Below are 19,597 nucleotides of genomic sequence, written 5' to 3' on the forward strand. Positions count from 1 at the left end.
TTTTTAAAAAAGTTGACACCCATATCAGACATAAAAAAAAAACCAACAAATGAGAAGACCCACACACTTAGTTTTAATTGTAGTCATTCTCTCTTCCATTATGATTGGACTGGCCAGCTATGTTAATTAATTTAACCCTTAGTTCTGGTCCTGTGCCAGTTTGCTGTGAGGTTGAGCAATAAGTTGTTTCATTGCTTTAGAAATGCATCATGAAGATGGAAGGTGCATGGAGTTCTGGAAAAAAGGACTGTGGAGGTCCCTTCCCTCGTGATGATGTGATCTTATGTTCCCATTACTTGAATATTCATTATGGTTTCCCACATGTTTTTGGCTACCTCTGTTTCCTGAAACTGTTTACATTATTAAGTTGGTCTGGATTATAGAAACGTAGCTCAAACTCTGTGTATAGTTAGAGTAGCTTGGGATGTTTGCATATATGGGGTAGATTCCCTTTTCAGCCTGAGAGAATCGTGGAAGGTTTCTAAGAGGAGATGAGACAGAATAGTCAGGGTCTTGTTACCGAAGGGCCTCAAACCACAGATGGAAAACACGACACAGGGCTAGTCTGAGGAATTTTCTGGCACACCAGGAACTGGGCCCTCCCTGTGCCTTGAACCAGATAACTTTCCACAGAGAACACAGTGAAGGTTTCGTTCCTTTTGGGGTGGGTAGAGAGGAAAGCTTTGGAGAGCATTGCCTGACTCAGAAACATGAGAAATCAGAACGTATCGATGCTGCTGTGTTTCCAGGACCTCCTACAACGCGGCGTATGACAAATTGATGTGAAAAGATGAAGTAGTAATGAGTACCTATTGCATAAGAAATCCGGTAGAACTGTGATCTAGAAACACAGAGGGAATAGACTGTCAGAAGACGAAATCTGAAGCTGGCATGTTCTACTCCTTGGCATGTTCTACTCCAAGACCCCGAGTTTATTTTCCAGCTTAGATAATTCTCTGTTCTTTTGCTTTTTCCTTTCTACTGGGAAGCAGCGTGGCCCATTGGCAAAGGTTCGGGATTTGGAGCAAGACTCTCTGGCTTGGAATCCTGGCTCAGCTCCTTTTAGCTCTGCGACCCTTTTAGCTCTGTGACTCCCCTGCTGTGTTGCTGAGTTTTCCCCATTTTGCAAATGGGGATCATAGTAGTACCTTCTGGGCTGAGTGAATCAAATGTGCAAAGCACATATAATAGTGTTTGGCACAGGGTAAGTGTTTGTTAAGTAAGTAAAATAAGTCCCACGTTTCCAAAGTTCCTTTTAACATAACTAGTTAAAATTCGAGAGAGTATAAAATTAATTTCTGGTGTATGTTATGATGCCGTTGGAGATAGTAAGTATGTACTTATCAGATGATCGGGTAATCATTCAACCTCCCTTAGCCTCCCTTTTGTTATCTGTAGGAAGAGGAAAACATGCCTATCTCAAGGGGTTGTAGTGAGAAATACATGAAATAAACATTTGAAAAGTGCTTCTTATGTCCGATGTGCTTAAGAAAAGGTTCCTTCCTTGTAGCACAGGGAACTCTGCTCAATATTCTGTAACAACCTAAATGGGAAAAGAATTTGAGAAAGAATAGATACATGTATACGTAAACTGAATCGCTTTGCTGTATACCTGAAACTAACATGACATTGTTAATCAACTATACTCCAATATAAAATAAAACTTTTTAAAAAATTAGTATTTGAAGACAAAAAAAGCTGCCCTTAAGTAAAATGAATGAATAGAATTGAGTTTTTTAAAAAAAGGGTTCCTTCCTCTCTTTTCCTTTTCCTTTAAATAATCTTATCCTTGACTGTTAAAGATTTTTAAAAGTTAAGGCTTTTATCCCCAGCTCGCTGTCGTGAATCTGAAATGCAGCTCACTTGTCCATGTTCTGGGAAGTAGAAGTCTGAAATAAACAGGTGACCAAGGCTCTACTTGAGGAATCTAGGTTGCTAAGGTTAGCACTGCAGCAAAGAAGGAAAGGTAACAACAGCAGCTAGCATGTATTGAGTGCTTGTTGTGTGCTCGGTTCTGTTCTAAGAAGTTCTAAAAATCCTCACAACTTTATATGGAATGGACCATTTTCATCCCCATTGTACAGAGAAAGATGCTGAGGCACGGGTGATTAAGTAAATTACCCAAGGAGATACACTCAATACATGGCAGAGCCAGGATGTGAATCTAGACCCTCTGGCTCCCCAAACCCACGCTCTTAACCCTCTTGCCATGTCACTTCTCGAAAACAATGGCTATGAAATCAGCAGATCTATATGTGCGTCTGCTGTGTGCTGTGTGCCCTTGTACACATTTCATAACCTCTCTGAGCTGCATGTTCCTCTTCTGTGATATAGGAATAAAAGGCACTGATAAATGCAAAAACTCTCTAAGGTTATTGTGAGGATCAAATTAGATTAACAAATACAAAACTCTTCGCCCCAGGCCTGGTATACAGTAAGGGCTCACTAAGTAGTAGTTGCCAATGTCAGCGTGTATGACTAGAGACTGGGGCAGGTTCCTCCGCATCTACCTTTGCATTTTGTCAGCCTCCAGCTCTTGACCGATGGGTTCCTGGAGGTTTATTATTTCAGCCTCCCAAGAATGGGCATACGCAGAAGTTGAGGTCAAAGGCGTTGTCACTTTCCTAGAATCTGACACACTGTTCCTGAGGGACCAAGGGCAGTTCGCACACAGTCCTCATGGAGGAGTGGGTCTAACCCACAAGCTGTGCCACTCAGCCCCCTTCCTGGTGAGGGCTTTGCCCACCAATCCTTAGACTAGGTAGGCTCCTCACAAGGGCAGCACCTGGGGTTCCAGGTTTGGTACCAGCTGCTGTGCTGGAGATTGCGGTGGCGTGCATTTCTTTCAGCATTGTTTGGTTTGATTGCCTTTATTACTGCGGATGAAAAACATCCACACCTTTGGTCATCCCTAAGTGTCTATGACTCAGTCTCAGAGAACTCTGCGTTTCTCTCTCTGCCTCTTTCTGTGAGCGCACAGAGTCCACAGTTCTTTCACAAGTAAAACTGCCCTGATTTCTACCCCTCAAGTCAGTGGAGATGTGTCTGTTCAAGGCCAAGAATTCCTCTTTGCAAGAAATGCGGGCTTCCCTGGTGGCACAGTGGTTGGGAGTGTGCCTGCCGGTGCAGGGGACACGGGTTCGAGCCCTGGTCCAGGAAGATCCCGCACGCCGCGGAGCAGCTGATCCCGTGCATCACAGCTGCCGAGCCTGCGCTCCGGAGCCCGTGAGCCACGACTACTGAAGCCTGTGCGCCTGGAGCCCGTGCTCCGCAACAAGAGAAGCCACCGCAATGAGAGGCCCGCAAACTGCAACGAGGAGTAGGGCCCCGCTCGCCGCAACTGGAGAAAGCCCGCGCACAGCAACAAAGACCCAACACAGCCAAAAATAAATAAATAAAATAAATGAATTTATTAAAAAAAAAAAAAAAGAAATGCATTTATCTCCGAACTTATGAGCTATACAGATTAATTTTTCATTCATTTAATTTGCTTCCTGGGGACACAAACCATTTTGATGCAATAGATTTTGATATAGAACTTAGGTAATAGAGAAAAGGCTGCCTAAATAACGAATTTAAAACCTCAGCATCAGGGATGTTGGAATAAATACAGTTGCCTTGGAAATATATTGCTTTGGAATGAAGACATTTAGATAGTAAATGACCTCTAAATTTACATATCCTGGCCCAAACTCTTCCCTGAATTCCAGACTTGCATAGCTAAAGGCTTCTCTCCTCAGATATCTCGTTGGCAAGTCAAACAGCATCTTCAAAAAAGAATTTGACTTCTGCTTCCACCCAGGCTTGTCTGTGACTCCATTCAGCATCTGGTAAATGGCCTCACCAGTTACTCAACTCAGAAAAGGGAGTTCTCCTTTGATCCTTCTCCCTCCCTCCTCAACTACCTTGGGTGGGCCGTGTACTTCATCAGCAAGCCCTCTCATTCTATCACCGAACAGCTCTCAAATACATCCACTTTTCTTAAATTCTGTAAGCACCATCCTAGTCTAGGCCACCATCGTCTCCTCTGATCTCCCCAGAACAGCCTCCAAGCTCATTTGATCTCATTCTCTGCCCAGCAACGGGAGTATTTAAGTCTTGTCACTGCTCTGCTTAAAGCCCCAGCTGCTTCCCAGTGAACTCAGAATAGGATCCAAGTTTACTACCATAGCCTATAAATCCCTGTGCCTCTCCCTCCAACTTCATCTAGAAACTACCAAATGATGTTTGAGCCACCCTGGAACTTTTTTCAGTGCCTTGAACATCAAGCCTGTTCACACAAGTTAGCCTAGGTACCCAACTAACACAGTCAGCTCTGTAGTACTGTAATAGGTTTATAATACTTTTCACACAAATAACACATAAAAAACAAACACAAAAATAAACATTTTTAATCTTACAGTACAGTACCTTGAAAAGTACAGTAGTCCAGTACGACAGCTGGCATCCAGGGACACGTTCGCATCTTTGAAAGTTCACAACTTGAAGGTTCGGATGTAGGGGACTTATGTAGTCCTTTACTACCCCATGACCCCTCTCCACCGTGCCTGCAATATTCTCCTCTTTTCAGCTAGGTGTCTACTCATTTTATAATTTCTGTCAAATTAAAACTATTTATTTGTTTGCCTATTTGTCTGTCTTCCAAGTCAGAATGTAAATTCCATGAAAGGAGGGTCTAGATACATTTTGTTTGCTAACATGTATCTAGATTATATAGCCCAGATCTTGACACAGGGATACTCACAAATTATATGTAGAATAAATTAGTGGATAAATGAATTAATAAAATAATATAAATAGTATTTATTCAAATATCTTTAATTGTTAGCAATAATTAGTTCAACACATTTGTATTGAATGACAGAGCATGGACCGTGGAGTCTGACGTATAGGACATTTTGTCCTGGTTCTATCGCTTACTTAGCTGGGTAGCCTTAGACAAACTAACCCTTTAAAGGGTCTCAATTTCTTGATCTGTAAAATGCAAGTTATAATGCTCTCTATTTTATAAGTTGAAAAGTCCAGTGAGATAATGCAAATAAAAAGCAGAGTCCACAGTCATCACAAGTGTTCAAGAGAAGATGCTTGCTGTTATCTTCATTAGAAGGACCACGAAAGGCATGGAGGGCCAGTTAGCAAATACGGTTGGCATTTTCCTGCCTGCATAGGGCATACAGCAACTAATAGACAATCTAATGCACTATGCTTTGTGCCGTTATCGAGGATACACAGATAATAAGTGCTTCTTGAATGTTCTTGGCATCAAAGTCAAATGGATTTTCTTTACTTATATTCCATCAATTACTTAAAATCTTGCCACATTGTAATTTGCTTCATATTTGAATCTTGATTTTCTTAGGCAAATTTTGTTTTTTTCTGGAGTTCCTAGTTCTTATTTCTTTTTCTTGCGTATGTAGCTTTATCTCATTATTTTACTTTTTCCAGCCTCTCAGTCATACTGATTATACAGTTAAGGCTCTTCTGCCTCCTTAGACTCCCCCTTTTGAAGATCTCTGTCCTTCTCCATCTCTACCTTGTCCAAGCTGTCATTCTGGGACCTTCCTTCCCTACACTTCTTGGTTGGTCCTCAGTGCGTACCAAAATTTTCCTCTTATTTCATTTACTCCAATGTTTTACTGGAGTCAACTTCAAGAAACATACTTAGTAAGTTTAATCTTTGAAAGTTTGAAAATACCTTCATATTCGATTAATCATTTGACTGGATATACAATTCTAGGTTTAACATCATTTCAGTTTAGAAATTTGAAAGCAAGCTTCACTTTCTTCTAGTTTCTAGTAGAAACCAGTGAGACTAGTCTATATCGAGGCGTTCAATCCTTCTGCTTTCAGCCCTACTTCTAGTCTAAGATCTGTCTCTCTCTTAACCATTGATTTTAAGAAAAGAGGCTCAGGAATTCCCTGGTGGTCCAGTGGTTAGGACTCGGCGATTTCACTGCCAAGGGTGCCGGTGCAATCCCTGGTCGGGGAACTAGGATTCCACAAGCCATGCGCAGAGTGGCCAAAAATATAAAAAAATTAATTAATTAAATTAAATTTTTAAAAAAGAGGCTCTTGGGGAGGTGAAATAGACCAATTGGCATCGACTTCCTCTCAGTGTCCTTGTAGAATATTCTGTGCTTCAGCTTTCTCTACCTCTTTTCCCCATCAACATGATCCCATCCATGTCATTCTTAAATTTGTTGGAATATCCCATTCACTAGTGATGCTCTCTCCCATCCTTTTCCCTCATATGAAGTTTTACGTTTGTTTGTTTAACTCGTGTACTTTTATTTCAGTGGTTTATCAGGAGAGAGTGAAGGCAATTATAGCTGTTCAAAGCCCCAAAATACACAACTTGAAATTATAGTACAGTTTGCCATCATTTAGATGTACTGTAATTTATTGAACCAGTGCCAAAGTTTTGGGCATATTTTCCTAATTTTTTTTTCAGTATTACAACTATTTGACCTCTTTATCTGGAAGGAAGCGGTTAGAGATAGGCCTTTGAGGACAGTACATGAGGGAATGATTGCTAAACACCTACTCTTAACAAGGTAACCTTTGGAAGCTAAGAAAAGATGGAAAAGTTTTCTTTCTTTTTTTTTTTTTAAGTTCAGAATGCCCCACAAAGAACCCTCACAGGCTGTGTGTTAGAAGACCTTGTGGGAAGGAGAGAGGTATTAAGAGTATTAAGGAGATTTAGAAAGTTGTTTAGATCCTTGCCAATAAAATTTGTCAATATTCCTGATTACATCCATAGAAAAAAAAATTTTTTTAAGCAGGATTTCTCCATCTAAGTGTGTGAACACTTTTTAAACTCTTGATTTTGAGTTGACAAATTTCCCTCCAGAAGGATTGCACCAATTTGTATTCCTACCAATCACAGACCTCTTTTTTTTTTAATGTATTTTTTTTGGCTGCGTTGGGTCTTCGTTGCTGCACGCGGGCTTCCTCTAGTTGCCGCGAGAGGGGGCTGCTCTTTTTGTGGTGCGCGGGCTTCTCATTGCAGTGGCTTCTCGTTGCGGAGCGTTGGCTCTAGGCGCACAGGCTTCAGTAGTTGTGGCGCACAGGCTTAGTTGGTCCACGGCATGTGGGACCTTCCCAGAGCAGGGCTTGAACCCGGGTCCCCTGCATTGGCAGACGGACTCCCAACCACTGCACCACCAGGGAAGTCCCAATCACGGATGTCTTAAACACATGCTAAGATGACATCCACAAGATGATTTGCTAGTTTTATAAACAAAATTGGGGCTCATTATCTTCATACACATTTCTTTGATTATTACTGATGTTATTACCCATATTGTATTACCCAACTGCTCAAACCAATCCTCCATAGGTATTGCCAACCTCACTTTAGAAATCTGTAGACTGAGACTCAGGGACTTTTAAGAATTCTCAAGATCACACAGCTTTCAAGTGTTTGAAAGCATATGCGGGTGTAGACATTGCTTTGCCAAAAAGTAATTTAAGAACATGTGACTTATCTGCTCATCTTTTTTTTTAAACAGAAAATCAGATCATTCTTTCTGGACCTTAGATGTAAATAATTATGTCAAACATGTTCTACTTTTTGAAACAAATATTTGAAAAACCCTTCATGCAAAGCCTAGACTGGGAGGGACGTCCCAGGTACATAGGATTATTGCACAGGGTTACAAGGACAGGATTCAATTGACTCATGAGAACTTAGCTTCCTCTGGGATCTAGATATTGCCTTCCTTGTCTCATTGTGCATATCTGTATATTTTTTTAAGGGACTGTACATTTCTGTTTTTTATAAACCACGTGGCAAAATGATACTCTACAGTAGCTCCTCACTCACCCCCATCCACAGGTTCACTTTCCAAAGTTTCAGTTACCTATTGTCAACCATGGTCTAAAAATATTAAACAGAAAATTCTAGAAAAAAATAATTCATAAATTTTAAATTGTGTGGCGTTCTGAGGAGAGTGATGAACTCTCCCGCCATCCCCCTCTGTCCGTTGAATCATCCCTTTGTCCAACGTATCCACCCGTTAGTCACTTAGTAGCCATCTAGGTTATCAGATTGACTGTCCGTCAGTGGCAGCACATGTGTTCAAGTGACCCTTATTTTACTGAATAATGTTCCCAAAGCACAAGAGTAGTGATGCTGGCAATTCGGATATGCCAAAGAGAAGCTGTAAAGAGCTTCTTTTAAGTGAAAAGGTGAAAGTCCTCAACTTAATAAGGAAAGAAAAATAAACTGTAAGCTGAGGTCGCTGAGATCTACAGTCAGAGCGAATCTTCTATCTGTGAAATTGTGAAGAAGGGAAAAGAAATTCATGCTAGTTTTGCTGTCACACCTCAAACTGCAAAAGTTAAGGCCACAGTATGTCATAGGTGCTTAGTTAAGATGGAAAAAGCATTAAATATGTACAGTAAGATATTTTGAGAGACCACTTTTACATAACTTTTATTACAGTGTATTGTTATCATTGGTCTATGTTATCAGTAGTTATAGTTGTTCATCACTTACTGTGCCTTATTTATAAATTAAACTTTATCATAAGTATGTGTGGATAAGAAAAAAGAGTATACATAGGGTTTGACATTATCTGTGGTTTTAGGCATCCACATGGGGTCTTGGAAACTATCCCCTGCAGATAAGGGAGCACTGCTGTATTTAAGAAACGTATAGGAAATTGCAATGTGAAAACTGCCAGTACAAGACAGATACCTATACCATACTCTAATATTAAATTACATGGACAAACCCCAGCTTCAGAATCTTTCTAAAATCAATCATATGCAAAATACCTGGTTTCTGAAGGGGCATATGAAAAAGTATATACAATTTCATAAACTGCAATATGGCTTACTTAGTAACTTATATTTATTTAAAGAAGCCTAAGCTTTCCAAATATATAGTATCTTCCAGGTGTCTTTATCCTAGCAAGTCTAAAAATTACCAAGTAATACCATTCCACTAACCTAAATTCTCTAAGATTTTTTTGTGCAAAGTGTTAAATGCCCTTCATCCCAAACTTGGTAGCATAGTGTTCGGTGTGGATCTGGAAGCTCCCAGGAAAGGATGGTGCATAGTGAGGGTGACACAAGTTGAACTGCCCTTTCCTATGGCTGGACCTGAAGAATTCCCTTATACATCATCCCTGCAGGGTGGTTAAAAGTCCAAGTTCTAAGTACCTATACCACAGTACTCCAATGTGGATGAATCTCAAAAACATTATGCTAAGTGGAGGACACCAGCCACTTAAAGGCCACATATTGTGTGATTTCATTGATATGGAATATCCAGAATAGAGAAATCCCTAGAGGCAGAAAGAAGGTTAGTGGTTGCCAGGGGCGTGAGGGGAGGGGAGAATTGAGAGAATCTGCTTAAGGGATGAGGGTTTTACTGAGAGTGTAATTGAAAGTGGGGTCAGGCTGCTTGCCAATAAAGAGGCAAGGTTGGAAGAAAGGAAAGTTTGCCTTATTTTAGATGCCGTGCGGGGGAGGGCGGACGCCTGTCCAAAGGCCAACTCCACCCCTCACAGTCAGGGAGCAAGAGCTTTTATAGATGGAGGGAGGGAGCTACATGCAGAAACAGCACAGTCAGCTCTGACAGTCTTCTTGAAATCGGTCATCGCTGGTCTGACCAGCGTCATCCTGATTGTTTTAAGTACAGTTAATCTTCAGTTCCAGGGTCGGTTTATTCCCATTTCCTTGAGGCCAATTCTTGGAATTGTGGCAGCTAATGTCACGGCTACAGTCTGGCCATCATGTAGTTCACTTCTTCCACCTGGTGGGGTTTCAGTGTCTATAAGACAGCAAGACAGCTCACAGGTTAGGGCTCAGAATATTATCTATAGCCCTTGAGAAGGAACTAAAGGTCCTTAACTACGCTTAATGACTAAACTATTATTATTTAGTCTTGTTGTACGGTTTTCCTTTGTTTCTGCATTTTCTCATTTCTCTGATTAAATTTATTCTTTGGTTAAAGTTTTTCCACAGACCAAGGGCAGGCAGAGGACATGGGGGGCAAGGACCACAGGTAGGGTCCTGCTCCGTTTCAGGAGCGATGGAAATATTTTGGAACTAGATTAGAGGTGGTAGTCACACAGCATTGCAAATGTATTAAATGCCACTGAATAGTTCACTTGAAAATGGTGAATTTTATGTTATGTGAATTTCACCTCAACCCATTCTTTTTTTAACAAAACTCCAAGTTCCTAAACCCAACAGACCTGGACTTGGAAACTGACAACTTCCTAGCTGTATGATGTTGGGCAAGTTATTCTCATTTTCCAACCTGGATCCTAACTTTAACCCTTTTACCTTAAACCTCCGTCAACATCCATACAGGATTGCCGTGAGGATTATAGGAGATGATGTATGTAAAACCTTTGGCACAGTGGCTGGCACAGCCTAGATTCTTAGGAAACAGTAGCTACCACTGCTAATACTCCTGGCAGCTGCAGCAATAGCAGTAAGTGGTAGCTGTGTTTCAACCCAGATTCCTGAATAGTCAAGTGACTGTTTTCCAGTTGATCGTCTTGCTTCAGGTCATCCAGTTAGGAAAAAGCCACATACATGACTTCGACTTCAGCCTTGTATTCGCTCAGCAGAATCCTTCTTTTGAAAGACAAGTTTTAGATGAAAGCCATGGTTAATGTCAAAATGGAACACATCCCTAAAACACCAAATTATCAGCTTTCCCGGGAGCGTAGGGGACACTGCTTCCCAATGTGTGCTCCTTTCCTGAAAAGGGACCAACCCGTGAAAAAACAGTCATACACTGGAGCATTTGAAAGGAAGTGTGAGAAGGGGAAAAAAAAGGAATTTCCCCGAGCTTCAGAGAAGGAAAACTGTGGAATCAGTTGGAAGTTGCCGTTTATCCGGAGTGGATGGTATGGGTGACAGAAAGGGGCGGCTTGATGGTTTTAGGAGGTCTGTGTCCCCTCTCTCCATCAACAACGGCTTCCTCAACATGACCTTTTCTGAATGGAATTCTCCGAAGAGCCGGCAGCACATTTGCTGCTTTACTCACTGACATTCTGTTACCCACATGTGCTTTGGTTTTATTTGTTCTTCCTATGAGCTCCCCAAATCGAGAGGAGGCTGGAAAAATTTTTATGAGATAGAAATGTACTGTTTTGTAGTCTTCTTGTGACTCCCTAATTTGTTTTCCCGAAGCCTAATCAAGTGAGATGTAAAGGACAGCCAACATAAATACCATTTATTGAATGAGGCAACAAAAGTAAAATCTGTTGAAACAGCATGTTCCCCAGCTTGTCCATGGAAGAGTGAGAAGCAAGACGAGGCTGCTGAGGTTATGGAAAGTACATGGTCTTCAGTATGAGACAGCTCAGGTGGACATGGATCTGCTTCCTGGGGCTATTAATTATTAGCCATGTGACCTTGAGCAAAACCTTATTAGCTTTGGGGACTTCAGTGTCGTTATGTGAAGACTGGGGATGATAAAATCCATTCCCAACAGGTGTTGAAAGCATTTCTTGAGTTACCCTGTTTGCAGTGGCTCAGTGCTCGGCAAAGAGCTGACAATAAACATCCTTTCCCCCTTGCACTGCAAAGCATCAAGGGAGGTGATGGGGCAGCTTGTGTCATCATAGTGGCCGGCAGGTTTTGTGCGTTGTTTTGGGTTAGGGGATGCTTACTTCGTGCTTTCTGTCCATTATCTCATTTAAATCCTTACATCAAGTCTATGTGGTAAACTTGATCATACCCAGTTTAGTTGCAGAACACAAGGCTCAGAGACGTTAAGTGATTAGTCCGAGATGGCGCTGCTCGAAGGTAGAAGAGCCGATATCCAAACAGAAGTCTCTCTGACAATGAAGCTTGCACCCATAACCTCTTCTACCACCCAGGCTCTGGCTGAGGTGTAGTTGATCTGTGGTCTGTTGAACTGAATCTTGGAACCCTACAGTAGATGCTGAGCAGTAAACCTTTGTGTTACCTTCACCTGGGGTCAGATATCCAGCTTCGGAGAGACACTATGTACCCATGGCCACTGTTCTCTGGGACCCAGAAAGTCAACTCAATTGAGTGACCTACCCCTGTGAGTCTTTTTGACAGGCCAGGCGCATCCATGTGGCCCCCTGCATGGTGGTGGGCAGGTCAGATGACCACTGCACAGTTGGATAAAACTAAGTCAAGAAAAGCCATGTGTGCAAAGACAGTTCTTTCCAAAATGACGGTCCATTTGCAAGGGTGTAACTGGCAGTGATATTCCTGGCATTCATCTCAAACACCCCAGGCTGCTTGGGTAATGAATTTCTGAGGGTTAGTCATTAACAGGTTTCCTGCTTTCCTCCCCCTTTGACAGGCCCAGCTGTGAGATACAGTGAGTTCAAGATGTCAGAGGCCGGCCCGCCCCCCCTGCTTGGGCAGCACACGACGCACATCCTGAAGGAGGTCCTCAGATACGATGACAGGGCCGTCACAGAGCTGTTCAGCGCTGGAGTGGTGACCCAACATGAGGTTGAGTGACAAAGGGAATATGCTCTTTTGCAAAACCACAGTTCTAATGCATTTTGCTAGCAAAGGCAAAATAGCCTTTCTGGACCCTTCTCCCCAATTCTGGTGCCTGCCACTGAAGAGTTAGAGGAATTCCAGATTTCCTGCCTGGCGTCTCCAGAATGGCTCTGGTATCAATGAATCTAGTGCTTTCTAAACGTACCCCACCTTTGATTCCTTACCATTTCCCCCCAGATAATAGATTAATTGTGGATTTGTGGGATTTTTTTTTTTTTTTGGGTGAAGATTTTTTTTTTTTCTGGAAAAATACATTCTTCATTCTAATTACGTTAATAGCCTAAACGTTTGCCCCTCCAGCCCACGCAGGTCTGAAAAAGAGCAGATCTCTTGACGTTCTTTACTTGCACATAAAGTCCTCATTTAAACCTTTGTTAGGAAGTCAAAGCAATAAGCAGAATGACAGTCTCGGTGATTGATTTTAAACAGAATAACTTAATTTTGAGCTCATGAACCCTTTGTTAATCTGTAATTTAAACCATGGAATTTGTTAATGTCCATTATAAAACTGAGCTCCGTTCTCCCCCATGGGGGTAAATAGTGGCTTTATGTTGTATTTCTTTGATGATTTCATGAGACATGGCAGAAAATCAATCTCCACCAATGAATTTTGGGATGTATGGGGTGAAGAGTGGTTCTTTAATTGGTACCTTATTTTGAGCCAAGTACAAATGCAACAGGTTTTTAAATGAATGTCAGATGACTATCTCGGTATTAAATAACGTCTAAATAATGATAAATTGGAGACTGAAAGGAAAATATTTCTTTGTGATCTGAGTATCCACTGTAGAAGAATATATCATGCCTTAATATTAAGTATTTGCATTTAAGTATTTGTCAGTGAATTTGAAATATAGAAACATCTTCTGTCCAGAAGGTGGTGGCTGATTTGCCTATATGTTCCAGGATGAATTGGCACTCAGACTGCCAATCACCCAAGCCCAGGTACAGACCAAGGAATCAGATGACCCCATGACACAATTCACACTGTTAGGCACATATATCTTAAAGCCATGTCATTACATGCCAAGTGGTCATTGAAAGTTAAATTACAGATGTTCATTTTTCAAACTGTGGTTTAGAGCTAGTTTTCTTATTGTGTTCTTTTTTATTGGAAAGATTCGAGCCATTTATGCATGCTGTAAGCCCCAATATGTTTGTAGAATCAAGGACTCCAAATAAATAGGAAGTTTGTCTTCTCACGAGGCCTCCTGGGACATTTTAGAAGAATGCCTACTAATTCTTGAAACACTTATTGTCCTCTCTGCTTTCCTCTTTGTGGACAACTTATTCTGAAGAACTCCTGCTGTTGTCCCACTAGTTAGAATTTCATCATGCAAGGGTAATTTGATACCTTCTTCAGTACTTTTCCCCCAGTGGCTAATTTGTAGATATATATTTGGAGACATTCATGTCAGGCCAGACATCTAAATGAAATTCTTCCATGTATATACAATTAGTAATGAAAATGGTAAAAGGCTGGATGACAGAGAATTGGCAAAACACATATCTTGAAAGACGTTTTTCCACCATTTCTCCTAGTGATCCAAGTAGATGTCTTGAAATGCAAATTACTTGGTTACTGAGCAATAACCCTTAAATATCTGGGTTGCCATATGTAGCAGGATGTTGATTATTCAGAGGGGGTCACAGAATGCCTCTAAAACCTTGAAATCAATCAAGGTTGATTGATTGTGCAGTCTTGGTCCACAGCAGAGTCGCCACTGGAGACCATCTCCAGTGTAATCATATATGTAGCTGTCCAGATTTCCACCTACACACCTCAAAACGATCCAGGAGAACTTTGAACCTGTTCATTACCCAACAGGTAGCATTTACCCAACTGATTTAGTGAGAGAAGTAATTTAGAATATATTTCAAGTTCAGATAGATGATTAGTCCTGCAGGAAACACTGTGCTTGCTAAAATTTCTAGCAACATGTCCCAGATCAAGTTATACCTATAAACAATGTGCTGTTTTAATGATCAGGACCTATTATCTTATGCATTTCCAAAACCAAACATACTATTAAGATACCATATGCTCCAGTTCACTTTGTGTCAAGGCCTACCTTCTGGCGGATTTGTGTCTGAGGTTGGCCTAGAAAGTTCTTTGAAACTTCGCGGGTCAATCATTATGTGTGTCCATGAGCAACAGGTTTCCTTCCCTTGATTTTTTTCTTAAACTTTCTGCTGCCGTGATTTTCTGGTTAATCAAGCATGATATTTTCCATCATGCATTCTGATATGCTGAATGTTTCCCCAGAAGAAGAGAAATGAACATTGACCAGTTTTGTGTGACTCCCCTGGGTTACTTGGTATTCTTTCGTGTTCAGTCCATCTACTAGCAGTTAGAAGCCCAATCATGATTAAAAAAAAAAAAAAACAGAAAAACAAGGGAGGTCTCACATAGGTTATTTCATACTAGCTCATTAGACTATTAGACTATGTGGGGTTAACCTCTTAGATAACCCCACAGTGGGGGGCTTTTGCATAAGGCTTCAAGACGCCTGCTTTCAGCCTTTGGCACGGAAATTCACACCCGCTCGTATCTCACCTGCATTTGATAGCTCACCACTGACTCTTTGGTCCCATGACGTTGGCATGTGGTCTGCTTTTATGGATGTGAGTCTTGCTTGTCCCTGTCCCATGTGGCTCAATGCTGCCTTTATCCACAGGACTCGTTCTCCAGACCCTGGGCCAGCAGGTGCTGAGAAAGAACGTTAGGTCCAGATCGTCTGCCTCTGCTCTGACAGCTCATGTGGCAAAGGAGACGAGAGGGAAAGAAAGGCACTGTCCTCACCCTCCATTCCCTGGCCCTGGGCTGTTCATTTGCAAACTCATCCCCCAAGATTAATAGATTCTTCTTGCATTTGCTTCTGTTCATGGGAGAATATCTGCTATAGTGAGTCCTTAAATTCATGAGATTCTTCAGACATGAGATGCCTGCAGAAAATGGTTGTTCACCTTGATTGTAGTATCAGTGCCACTTAGGAGGCCAGAATGTCAAGCTCACTTCTTTTCCCTCTCTATTTTGTGGTACAATCATTATTTGTTAAGGAGGATGAAAAGGTTCGGGGAAAAAGGTACATAATTCCATTTCAAACAGCTGTTGGGAAAATAAAAAACACATCACAGAGGAAATGTAGAACTTTTCTCAGACCTCAGGGTAAAATTGTGTTACTTCTTACAATCCTAGTACAGAAATACCAGGGTTCAGTGTTTTATAAATTCCTACTCTCATATGATGCTTAAATGGTTTCTCTGTATAGACATACCAGGCTATCTTCTGGGCACAAATGGACCTGAACTTTTTTTTTTTTTTTAATTTATTTATTTGGCTGCGTTGGGTCTTTGTTGCTGTGCACGGGCTTTCTCTAGTTGCGGCAAGCGGGGGCTACTCTTCGTTGCGTTGCTTGGGCTTCTCATTGCGGTGGCTTCTCTTGTTGCGGAACACGGGCTCTAGGTGCGCACGCTTCAGTAGTTGTGGCACGTGGGCTCAGTAGTTGTGGCTCGCGGACTCTAGAGTGCAGGCTCAGTAGTTGTGGCGCACCGGCATAGTTGCTCCGCGGCATGTGGGATCTTCCTGGACTAGGGCTCGAACTTGTGTCCCCTGCTTTGGCGGATTCTTAACCACTGCACCACCAGGGAAGTCCCTGGACCTGAACTTTTAAACCAGGCTGGCTCTATGCAGGACAGGTTTATGTGGTGGGATTCGTGGAGTATAAGCACCTCCAATAGACACATTTCCCCCAAAGCTGATTCAAAACCATGTCTTTTAGTATCACTCTAGGAAGTTAACGTATTATTGACAAATGAGTGCAAATACTTTGAAACCATATATTTATTCTACACACTAGGGGGAGAGAATGTGAGTTTTGAAGGGAGGAGAGTTGGAATAAGTAAATTGGATGAGAAGGAAAGGAAGAGACAGCACGCCCAGGTCAGGCAGACCCAAGGGTGTGTTGGCCCTGGGGACCCTGGTGAGCCCATCACAGTGTGAGCCCAGCCTGACCTGACGTGTGAATGCCAAGAGGGGAGGACGGGCACTGAGAGGCGCTCAAATGCTACCCAGGAAACAGAACTCACCCACCTCAAATTTTTTTTCTGGAGAAATAGTTCTTTTTTCCCATTCTTTAAGATCTTAACATTAAAGGGACTACCCAGCCTCCTGACCCTTTGCAACATTTTTTTTTAAATTTTTATTTTATATTGGAGCATAACTGATGAACCATGTTGTGTTAGTTTCAGGTGTACAGCCAAGTGATTCAGTTATACACATATTCATTCTTTTTCAGATTCTCTTCTCATATAGATTATCACAGAATGTTGAGTAGAGTTCCCTGTGCTCTAGGGACCTACCAACAGTAGGTCCCTGTTGGTTATCTGTTTTATACAGAGCAGTGTGTATATGTCAATCCCAATCTATCCCTACCCCCACCACCCTTCCCTCCTGGCCTCCTGGTAACCATAAGTTCATTCTCTAAGTCTGTGAGTCTGTTTCTGTTTTGTAAATAAGGTCATTTGTATCCTTTTTCTTAAATAAGAGGCTGTGATAGGCGCACCAAAGAGGCCCATGTCCTAATTCCCAGAACCTGTGGATAGTGTCAGCTTCCATGGCAAGAGGGAATTAAGGTTGCTAATCAGCTGACCTTAAAATAAGGAGATTATCCTGGATTTTCCTGGTGGGCCTGATACAATCACAGGGGCCTTTAAGTGTGGAAGAGTCAGTGTCAGAGTGACATGATGGGAGAAGGACTTTTCCGATCGTTATGGGATTTGAAAATGGAAATGAATGAAGGAACGTAGGCATCTACTAGAAGGTGAAAAATGCAAAAAAAAAAAAAGGACTCTCCCTTAGAGCCTCTAGAAGGAAAGCAGTCCTGCTTGATTTTAGCCCAGTGAGACCTATTTTGGACTCATTTTGGACTTCTGATCTCCAGAACTGTAAGATAATAAATGTGTGCTGTTTTAAGCCACGGCGTTTGTGATATTTTGTTACAGCACCAATAGGAAACTAATACGGAGGCTGCTCTTCCTTGGTTTGAAAGTTTAAAATGACAGGAGAATCATTGCCCTGCAAAGTGACTAACTGACACCTCCCTGTAAGTCCATCTTTTTCTACTTTCTCTTTTTTTATTTCCACTTCCTTTTTGACTTTTCACTTTTTCCCCATCCTTTCTCTATAGTAATGTTTTCTCTCTCCCTCTCATTTATCTTCCTCTCCCTCCTCCTCCGCTCCTTTCTCTCTTTTTTTCTTTCTGTCCGTGTTACATAAGCATGGACACCAAAAGCCACCACTGACCTCGAGAAAAATAGGACTTGCTCAGTGATCTGGAAGATAGCTGGTGGTAATTCTGGCCATGACTTCAGCTCCACAAGCGATTTTGGCTTAATCTATGGGCGGGGTGAGCCCTGAATAATTGGCTGCCTCTCCTTCTCTCTCCAAACTCAGGGAACAAAGTGAAGGAGTGTTCCAGATGTCACCCCGGTCTGAGGCAGAGCCCTCGGGCTTGCTCCCTGTCCCATGCCCCCAGTGCTAAGAAAAACATAAATAAATAAAATGTAATACAGAGCAGAGACTAGACTCTGTGACAGCCGGGGTCTTGCTCTTGTGACTGAGTTTTCCTCAGAGAAAGGGGAAGGAGGGCATGAGGGTTAATGGTTCTGCTCCAGCACTCAGCCTTGGCCTTTGTTTCTTGCTTTTTCTTTTCTTTTCTTTTTTTTGGCCTTGCCACATGTGGGATCTTAGTTCCCCGACCAGGGATTGAACCTGTGCCCCCTACAGTGGAAATGCGTGGAGTCTTAACCACTGGACCACCAGGGAAGTCCCTTTGTTTCTTGCTTTTTCTTGGAGAAGGCAGCTACTCGGCGTCTAAGGGGGATTAGTAGTTTGCCCCTAATCGCTGCTGTCAAATGGCCTCCAGAAAGGCGGTACCTTCTCCACCTTGGTTTTGCCATCTGTGAAATGGGGAGCCTGGATCCTCACAGTTCCCTTTGCTTTCTTCTTTCAACAGGATGAAAAACACTCAGACACACCCCTCCTTTCTCCCCCCACCCCTTTCTTTTTCTTTGCAAATGAACCACATGGCAGTCTGTTGAATTCACATTGGTGTCTTTGGCTCTTGACCACAGAGATTGGAGGAGCAAAGCTTTCTTGCTGCTCATCTGCAGAATGAGCAGAACGTGCTCTCACCCAGAACTTGTGCACAAATGCTGCCCATGAAGCAAGACACAGCTTCAGAACACACAACTGAGAGGAAAGAAATTAATGTAAAACGGCCACAGGAAAACATCTTTCTGTCTGCCCCTTTACCTCTTTCTGAACCCTAGAGAAAAATTCGGATTGCTGTAGCATCTCTTGGTATGGGACATGGCCACATGTGTAACACACATTCACCCCAGTAGACTTGAATTTATGTTTGTAGGTTTTACAAAGGACTTCGTGGCTGTTCTTGATCAAAGCTTTGAAATATACTACTAATGGGCATTACCGTGTTCTTTCTTCTCAGAGGGTCAAGAAAACTGTAGCATCTATTTTGGGGGGACTGCTAAAGATTCACTCTTTAGGGGAGGTAGAAAATGAACTGTATTTCCAAGATTATCATTATAGATAGCCAAATGCTTGCAATGGCATTGACACAGATGAGGGGGCAAAACAGAAATGCAGTGACCCACAGGTCACCTCTGGAAACAGTGCCCAGTGACCCAGGACCCTGAATCTTCTCAGCTTGATTTGCTGAACTGTGCAAATGGGAGAGTGTTCCATTCTTAAAAAATATGACAGAGTTGGAAATATCCAGTCACTAGGGTTTCCATCTCTGGGCCCCTGTTTCCCATCTTCTGCATCCCAAACATTTGTCTGGCTCTCCAAATTTACTTTCTGGGAAAACTTAAGTGAAAGGGTGCGGGCCCAGCACGCGAGCAGAGGTGGTGCTCAGGCCTCGCTAAGTGACTCAGTTAGCTGAAGTCACCGACAAAACCCTGCAGAGATGACAGTGATCAAAACTCATCAGTTTGTGCAGCTACACTCATACGACCCAGGTGACATGTGGTGAAATGAGTAGCTTGGTGGGCCTCT

The 19,597-nt window shown here is 42.2% G+C and overlaps 1 protein-coding gene across 1 annotated transcript in view; it reads left to right on the forward strand.

The window, feature by feature from the left end:
* The window catches only part of SUGCT (succinyl-CoA:glutarate-CoA transferase), a 790,246-nt gene that overhangs the window by 674,925 nt on the left and 95,724 nt on the right, over window positions 1-19,597 (forward strand). The window contains 1 exon segment of the mRNA XM_059934212.1: window positions 12,308-12,462. Within this exon segment, the coding sequence (XP_059790195.1) occupies window positions 12,308-12,462 (155 nt within the window).

This window comes from Balaenoptera ricei, chromosome 9 (genome assembly GCF_028023285.1).
Source record: "Balaenoptera ricei isolate mBalRic1 chromosome 9, mBalRic1.hap2, whole genome shotgun sequence".
NCBI classification, from domain to species: Eukaryota; Metazoa; Chordata; class Mammalia; order Artiodactyla; family Balaenopteridae; genus Balaenoptera; species Balaenoptera ricei.